Source organism: Chiloscyllium punctatum, chromosome 1 (assembly GCF_047496795.1).
Source record: "Chiloscyllium punctatum isolate Juve2018m chromosome 1, sChiPun1.3, whole genome shotgun sequence".
NCBI classification, from domain to species: Eukaryota; Metazoa; Chordata; class Chondrichthyes; order Orectolobiformes; family Hemiscylliidae; genus Chiloscyllium; species Chiloscyllium punctatum.
In genome coordinates, this window is record NC_092739.1 from 144,855,318 (window position 1) to 144,864,739 (window position 9,422).

The following is a 9,422-nucleotide window of genomic DNA, read 5'->3' on the forward strand; positions in this document are numbered from 1 at the left end:
TTCCATTGTTAGGTATTAAAATATATTTTGAGCAAAAGTTTCTCTTGTCACTTTTGATTAATTACCTTTTGAATCCCTCAAGGATTTATCTCTTCTAGTTCTCACTTACATGCTGCCATGCCTCTCTGCTACATCCTATGGAATTATATTAGATTCCACAGTGGATAAGGCCTACGTTAAACTCACTGCTACCTTTATGGAACTCTACATTGTCACGAACCTATCTCACTGCTTGACCAGCATCCAGTGTTGGAAAAGTAGAGATTTCTTTAAGTTAAATATTCAGAAGATCAAGCAATTGGCAATTGATTCGAGCAGAATTTGCTACATTTTCATTTGGATCACTTCAACCTTGTTCATGTCTCTTCTCATAATGAGGGTTCCACATATTACTTGCATAATCTGGGACTAGATGAATAAATATTTAATAAATTTTGATACTTTTGGTTACATACTAATGATTCCATCTTAGAAACCTAAGAGACCTGTTTGCTTTGAATGTTGTCGGCTAAATGCGAAAACCACGTTGAAGATGGTTTTAAAGGGGAACCCTTGTGAATACACACCTAACTGTTGGAGAATTAGATCGCAGAACTTCTAAAAAGATAAATCCATTGGCAGATCCTTTTGCTTGCAAAAACACACATAGAGGCAATGGCCTGGTGGTATTATCTTGGATTGCTAATTCAGAGACACAGGTAATGTTTAGTGCTCTGAGTTCAAATCCCACCGTTACAGATGATGGAATTTGAATTCAATAATCCGCCGGGAGTTGTACTGGACGATTGGAAGGAGATGATTAACCATTTCTGGTTGTTCCACTTTTCAAGAAGGGTAATAGGGAAATCCCTGGCAATTGCAGACCAGCCAGTCTTACGTCTGTGGTCAGCAAAGGTGTGGAAAGAATTCTGAGGGATAGGATTTATGACTATTTGGCAAAGCATAGTGTGATTAAAGGCAGTCAGCATGGTTTTGTGAGGGACAGGTCATGCCTCACAAATCTTATTGAGTTCTTTGAGGAGGTGTCAAGACAGGTTGACGATGGTAGAGCAGTGGATGTGGTGTATATGGATTTCAGCAAGGCATTTTATAGGGTTCTCCATGGTAGGCGCATTCACAAAGTCAGGAAGTATGGGATACAGGGAGATTTGGCTATCTGGATTCAGAATTGGCTGGCTGACATAAGACAGTGGTTGTAGATGGAAAATATTCTGCCTGGAGGACAGTGTTGAGTGGGGTCCTGCAAGCCTCTGCTCGTTGTAGTTTTTATAAATGACTTGGATGAGGAGGTTGAGGGGTGGGTTGGTAAATTTGCAGATGACACAAAAGTTGGAGGTGTCATCGATAGTATAGAGGGCTACTGCAGGCTGCAGTATGACATAGACAGGATGCAGAGCTGGACTGAGAAATGGCAGATGGAGTTCAACCTGGATAAATGTAAAGTGATGCATTTTGGAAGGTAGAACTCGAATGCTGAATATAAGATTAAAGACAGGTTTCTTGGCAGAGTGGAGGAACAGAGGGCTCTGGGTGTGCAAGTACATAGATCCCTCAAAGTTGTCACCCAAGTGGATAGGGTTGTAAAGAAAGCATATGGTGTTTTGGCTTTCATTAACATGGGGGATTTAGTTTAAGAGCTGCGAGATTTTGCTACAGCTCTACAAGTCCCTGGTGAGACCACACTTGGAATATTGTGTCCCGTTCTGGTTGCCCTACTGTAGGAAAGATACAGAGGCTTTGGAGAGGGTGCAGAGAAGCTTTACCAAGATGCTGCCTGGACTGGGAGGGCTTGCCGTATGAAGAAAGAACTTTTCTCTCTGGAGAGAAGGAGGAAGAGAGAAGACCTTATCAAGGTGTACAAAATAATGAGAGGAATAGATAGAGTCAATAGCCAGAGACTTTTCCCCAGGGCAGGGTTGACTGGTACAAGAAGTCATAGTTTGAAGATATTAGGAGAAAGGGCTAAAGGAGACACCAGAGATAGATTCTTTACACAGAGAGTTGTGAATGCATGGAGTGCATTGCCAGTTGAAGTGGTGGAAGCGAAGTCATTAGGGACATTTAAGCGACTGCTGGACATGCACATGGATAGCAGTGAGTTGAGGGGTGTGTAGGTTAAGTTACTATATTTTACATTAGGATTAAGTCTCGGCACAACGTTGTGGGCCTAAGGGCCTGTTCTGTGCTGTACTTTTCTATGCTCTATGTTCTGTCTAAAAGAAAATCTGGAATAAAGAGTCTAATGATGACCATGAGTTGATTGTTCACTAATCTGGTTCACGAATGGCCTTTAGGGAAGGAAACTGTCATCCTTCCCTGGTCTGGTCTCCTTGTGACTCCAGACCCACAGCAATGTGGTTGACTCTTAAAAGCCCTCTGGGCAATTAGGGATGAGCAATAAATGCTGGCCTAGCTAGCAATGCCCTCATTCCATCAATAAATTAAAAAAGCTCAGTTTTGCAATTCCGTAAACTCATCTTGCAGAGAATAAATATGATTTTGAGTATTTCTGGTGAGTGAACCATGCAGTCACCTGTAAGTAATGGTACCTTTTTTTATAACCTGTTGGGAATATTATTTATTCGAATAGTATCGATTTCTCCTCCTCCCCAAACAACCAAAACTCTAGAATTGCTTCCAAACCTAATCAGCTATGACACCTTTGATTTATGGCCATAATCTCTCAGTCCCTTTCCCAACCAATTATTTTGTAAAGGTAGATATTCATCAGGTGTAACTACAAAAAAAATCACTAAAAAATTGAAAAGTAAACAAGAAGGTTAAACCTTGGAGTTGGAAGAAATATTAATGACCTGCAACAGCTGGATCTTTCTCAGCAGAATTTAACAGAGGCTTTTTGTTTTCCCTCTTTCAAAGATTTGTTTAGTCAGGGCAACATTAGGAATATTGTACACAAATAATAAGCTGACATGAAAAAGAAAAATAATTTATTTACACTGATGAATTCCCAAGAAATATAATTACAGTGCCATTCCTTTTGAATGGAACATCAGTATTTGTATAGCACCTTTAATGGCCTCACGGTGTTCCAAAGCATCATACAATTAAGGTTTTTAAAGTGTAGTAATTGTTGTACTGCAGTATTCATTAAAACCAATTTATATACATTGAGTTCTCACACAATAATGTAATAACTTTTTGCTGATGTTGTTAAGGGATAATTTCACTAAATCACAAGAAATAGGAGTGAGGGTCCCATGGAGTTTGCTCTATCGTTCAATTGGATCATGACTGACCTTGGAGTTTGACTCTCCTTCTCTGTTGGCTCCCCGTTTCTTAAAGACCAAAAGGCTGTTTATCCCAGCTTTAAATGTGTTAAACAATGGAACTTCTACAATCTCTTCAGAGAACATTGTAAAAATTCACTACCCTTTGAATGAATTAATTTTCCTCATCTCAGTCCAAAATAATTGGTCCCTTATCTGAGATCAGGGCCCCTGTGTTTACAATTCTCTGACCAGTGGAATCAATCTCAGAAAGACAAGCACAGGAACAGGAGGATGTGATTGTAAGTGAAATCAGTATGAGAATCAAGAAGTTAGAAGCGGGAAATGCCATTGGTCTTGCAATTGGCCAATAGGTTCGAGCTCCTACAGCCTATATCGACGCAAGTTTGGATGAGCAAACTGATGATGGCACATGACACAGTAGAGAAAGCCATTCAAGTAGGGGACGTTGACGTTGTGCTAGTATGATGAATGATATATAATATATTTCCATTTCAAAATAGAGGCAGCTGTATATCCTACAGCTAGAGTCTGTGTCTGAAGCCTGATGGGAAAAATGGTCAAGTTGACATACTGGCCTGAACACATGGTGACCTAAGGACTATGGAAAGGTATATTAGTTGGAAAACAGACATCTCAAGGAAGACAGCTCATGATTGCTTACCTAAAAGATAGTATGGTCAACAAAAAGACAATGGAAAAGGGAACCAGATAAGTGGAACATCATTAACTGAACAAATCATGGGGCAATGATCAAGCAGTGACATCAACAGCTTGAAACCTTCCAGACCCTAGAAAAAGAATGTAAAAATCCACAGCCCTGAGAAGACAGCATGGTAATCTAAGTAACAACAGTTTAGACAGATTTACTATCAACAACATTTGTTACTATTTGAATCCGATCAACTGTTCTCTGCAGGGAATATCCTACATGAACAAGTGATAGATGCCTCCCCCCCTCCCCCCTGTAAATGCTCAAGTTAAATAGTACAGTCTAATCTAGCCATGTGTCGCAGCTTGCTTTAAGCTTTATCTTAAAACTGCTTCAATGTCTCAATTCATTAACCAATAAAAGTAACACAGTGGATTCTAAAATGTACTGGTTCTTTGACATGCGAAGTTGACTCCACACAGGTAAACTCAGTTCCAAGAAAGCACGTGACTGCATTCAGTTGCCTGGGAGAACCCTGTAGTGTAGCATGATTATATTGCTGATTTTACCATAGTACAAGGTTTTGTTTTGACTTCAGAATTGAAGGTTCATGGTCTCAATTCAGAAGAACTAAGAGTTCAGTTCAGAAGAGAGAAACATTTCCCCTATCAGGAGAACCCAGCTTTAGTTCAGGGGAACCAGTTTCTTCACCAGCTGAGGTGTTTTTAGATTTGTGGAGTTTCCAAGCCCATTGAGTTGGAAAAAAATATTCAAATTGTTAGAACTGAAGTAGTTTAGGTCATCAGAATTGGGAAAGGTTCATGCCAACAGACTCAGAAAGGAATCATAAAATTGTCTTCACGGTTCAAGGAACAATCAGTTAAGGAAAAACCTGACGAGTTGACATAGGAGTGACATTTCTTTGGAATTCAGTCTCTGTGATGTTGGGAATCAGGTTGAAACTTTGCTGTTTACTTTAAGATCTTTCTGACTTTTTAGATATATAGCTTTCATTTATCCTTTGCATGACACACTTACTTGCTATTGTTAAAGAACATTTGCAGACTTGTGTGACTGTGTCAGTGATTAACTGCCATGTTAGCCCACTGCAAAAATTAAACATATTATCTATCAAGACAGATTTCATTATGGGACCTCACTTGTCTGGTGTCAGCATTAGCTGGAATTTAACAGTAGTAGAAAATAGTACAGTCAGCAAGATGGACTCAGTTCCCTGCACAGACCATGTTGCCTGCCTGGTGTTGGGATTCAGGTGATCTACTCAGGGCTGAACAAGAACTTGCTGTGGGAGGGGCAAGATCCAGTAACTGCGGTCCACATAGATACTAATAACATAGATGGGATTAGTATAAGTATGAGAAGCTAGGGGCCAAATTACAAGGCAGGGACAAAAAGTTACAAACTGATGATTGCACCAGCAGATAAGGCCTGAGATTGTGAAAATTGTAAAAACCCATTAGCAAAGACAAATGGATGAATTGTCAGCACAGATAGAAAAAAAACCTACTAGCCATTTTAAAGATATGGTAGCAACGTAACTATGGCTGGAATGTAAATATGGATGGATATATGACATTTTGATATGATAGGAATCAAGAAAAAGTTAGTAGGGCAGCTCTTAAGAATGTCAGTGGTATAGTAATGTGAAATAAGCTTAGCTTGAAAACAAGAGATATAGAATCATTTGGGTAGAAATGAGAAATAGGAAAAGTAAGAGGCACATGTGGGTGTAGGTTCAAGGCCACCTAATAGATGTTACACTGTAGGACAGAGTATACAGGAACAAGTAATTGTGCCATTTAAAACAAGGTCACTCAATAATTGTAGATGATGCTAATCCGCATGCAGATTGGGTGAACCAAATTGGCAAAGGTAGTCTAAAAAAGGAATTTGTAGAGCAACTTTGGAACAATTTCTTAAGTTAATATAGAGTAATATAGATGTAGAGCACAGGAATAAACCCTTTGGTCCAACCTGTCCATGCTGACCAGATATCCGCATGAACCATGATCCTACTGAATAGCCATGCACCTTCCAAAGGCTGTATTATCTCCTTGTGATACTGAGTTGTATGTTTCTGTGTCAGTGTTGCATGGTGGCCTCAAGCAGCGGCGGCAGCACGTGGAAGTTCCCAGGCGCACAGTCTTTATCTGAAACCTTCTCTCAAATGATTTCTATTTCACTCCAGGGAAATGCAGTCTGACCTGCCGATTTTTTTTTTGTCCTGTTCGAGTTGACATTTATAACAAAACACACACACACACACTTCTGGAGGGATACCCTCCACTGGTTTCTATAGCAATGTGACCAAGAGAGTTCACCCCCTCCGTCACATTATCACAGAATATAAATCACCATGTCAACTGCTGGCACCTGGTGAATCGTAAATACGCTTTTGCAACCATCCTCCGCCCACCCTCGGAAAGGAGAGAGAGAGAGAGAGGCAGAGACAGAAAAAGATAGAGACAGAGACAAGGGGAGGTAGAAAACGATGGTAGATGGAGAAGGGATCCCTTTCATGCTGGTGTTCGTGGTTACAATTGTGTTGGGTACAATGGGAAACATCATCGTCCTTTTCGCGTTTATCAGCGTTGCTGTGAAACAGAAGCGTTTCGCGCCGCTGGACAGAGTGATCGTCAACAAGACATTCGTCAACTTGTTACTGTGCTTCTACCAAGGCATCCCCAAAATGCTGACATGTTACAGGGTCGAGTTGCTCCAGGAGACAGGCTGCATCATCCTGGTGTACCTGAACTCCTCGCTGAGGTGCATCAGCATCTGGTCAGTTTCCAACCTCAGTTTCCTGCATTTGATCAAGATCAAGCGACCCAACTGGGCTTTGGTCAATTACATCCTCAGCCACCAGAGCAGGTACGTCAATGTTTCCATCAGTGCCCTGTGGCTCACCAGCTTCACTTTCTACATTCCGTACACCATGGACAAAATCATCCACTTGTCGCAGGGCCAGCAGAACCACTCGGTCTGGTACCTACCCAGCGCCAGCTGCAATGGCCTGGCCAGTAGCTCGGCTTCTGACATCGTCACCTACATCTCGGTCAGCTTGGACCTGCTAGCGATCGTCTGGGTGGTGGTGCTGAATGCTCTGATCATTCAGCTTCTCTGCAAGCACCAGAGGAGAGTGGGGGTGGCAGGGCAAGGGTTAAATCCCGGGAACAAGACCATCCTGCAGGCAACTAGGATCCTGGTCTCTCTCCTCTGCATCTACGTGACTTGTTGGATCTCGAATGACATCGTCTGGATTATGCTGATTGCAAACGTCATGCCCGATCAAGGGCAGAACCAGACTTTGAAGTACATGTCCAGTTTGATTTCCTCTCTCTACTACACGGCCAGTTCGTATGTCCTGGTTTTTGGACACAGGAATGTCAAAGATGTGTTCATTCCGGTCTGCAGGCGTTTGAAACAGAGGAAAGCAGCACATTTCCAGGATGTGGAAATCTAGTTGATCTAACAAGTAGCGGGAGGACTCAGACCTCGGGCAATGCAGAGAGCTAACGATCTGTGCCCAGCCTACAATGTAGGTAAGGATGGAGACTAAAGGGGTGTACAAGGTAGCTGTGTGAAATTGCCATTCAGGAAAGCGCCATTCAGTAATTCTGCACTACAGTGGGGAATTATACGAGAAGCACAGAACCACACAGCACGGGGAGGTCTACCCACCCATGCCAGCGTCTACTGTTGTCAAATCTCAGTCCTGTGCTCTTCCCCCGCACTTCTGGAGGAAAATTAAGAATCCTTCCAAGTATTTATCCAATAGTCTTCGAAATGTTGTAACTGGATTGGCTTCCTTCAGGTAGTGTCTTCTGGATCGCAGTTGGCTCCTTGGAAAGCAATGGTTCATACAATCTAAGTGCAGGAGTAGGCCATTTACTCCATTGAGCCTGATCCACTGTTCAAAAAGATCATGGCTGATCCTCTATTTCAACCCCACATTCTCTCCATATCCCTTCATGCCTTTAATATCTAAAAAGTTAACAATATCTTCCCTGAAAATACTCAGTGACCCATCCTCCACAGCTTTCTTGACCATGCTCTGAATGATAAAATGTTTCTACACCTTAACACTAAATGACTGACCCTGTATCCTGAGACTATGTCATTTGGGTCTAGTCTCCCCAGTCAGGAGGAACATCCTTCTTGTGTGTAGTCCGAAGTGCTCCATTACAATTTTATATGTTCCTGTCACTCTGGTGTTTTCACCAATCATATTACACCTGTGTCTTCTGGTTCCTAATATTTCTGCCATTGGGAGCAGTTTTTCCTAATTTACTTGATGAAAACACTTCATGATTTTGAATGCCTCTATCAAATCTTCTGTTAAACTTCTCTGCTCGAGAAAGGAAAGCCCCAGCTCTTTCAATCTCCCGACATGACTGAATTCCTCAACCACAATATCATTCTCATAAATCTCCTCTCTGAACTCTCTAATGTTTAATATACATTACATTCTAAATTGTACACCATCAACCAAAGTGTGCCATATGAATCTGTCCTACCCCCAAAATACTTACTGCATGTCCATCTCTTATACAGATGGAAGGATGCTGCTGCCATGATGAGGCCTAGCCAGTGTTTGATCAAGGTTCTGTTCAATTTTGTTATTTTAATTCCACATGCTATTTTTAAAAAATAACGCCAAGCATTCCCTTTATTTTTAAACAGTTTTCTCAACTTGCTCTGTCATCTTGAAACATCTGTATTCAAACATCTCTAGGGTTCTTTAAGAACCTAAGAAGTAGATCTAGAAGTAGGCCATTCAGCCCTTCAAGCCTGCTCTGCTATTCAATGTAATCCTAACTGATCTGCACTTCCTGCATGCCCCCTGTACCATTTGATATATTTTATCAGTAAAAATTTGTTGGTCTCAGATTCAAACAGGCTCGACAACTGAGTATGCACAGTTCTCTGTAATTCCAAAGATTCACCACCCTCTGAGTGGCCTTTAGAATTTTACCATTTAGCCTCATGGCATATTTCTCAATCTTCCTACTAAGATGTATCACTTCATAGTTCATGCACCATTGTCTGATCATTTTAACTGTTGATAACATTTTAAGGCTGTTACTAACCTCCTCATTGCTTGCTACATGTCATTTGCATACTTTGAAGTAACATCCTCCATATCCAAATCCTATCATTTCTTTATATGAAGATCAAAAATGTTCCAAGTTCCTCACCCCTGGATGCCATTGTCTATTCCCTTCAGTCTGAACAACAATTATCCTGTGCTACTCTCTGCTTTCCGTGCCAATTTTATGATCATGCTACCATTTCCCTTTTAATCCCATGGGCTTTAATTTTGTGAACAAGGCAATTAAATGACACTTTGAATATTGACTTTCAAAAGGAATTTCACAGTACATCAATCTTGTTACATTCATGAACCTCCTATGTTACTTCATTGAAGAACTCAATTAAATTAGTCTAACATTAGACAAACTAGTCCATGCTAACTTTCATTAGTGAAGTACGATAGAATA

General features: G+C 41.1%; 1 protein-coding gene across 1 annotated transcript; it reads left to right on the forward strand.

The window, feature by feature from the left end:
* The first annotated feature begins 6,412 nt into the window (after positions 1 to 6,412).
* Positions 6,413 to 7,384, forward strand: LOC140480089 (olfactory receptor class A-like protein 1). The gene has a single exon (XM_072574726.1). The coding sequence runs from the start codon at positions 6,413 to 6,415 to the stop codon at positions 7,382 to 7,384; it is 972 nt and encodes a 323-aa protein (XP_072430827.1).
* The last annotated feature ends 2,038 nt before the right edge of the window (positions 7,385 to 9,422 follow it).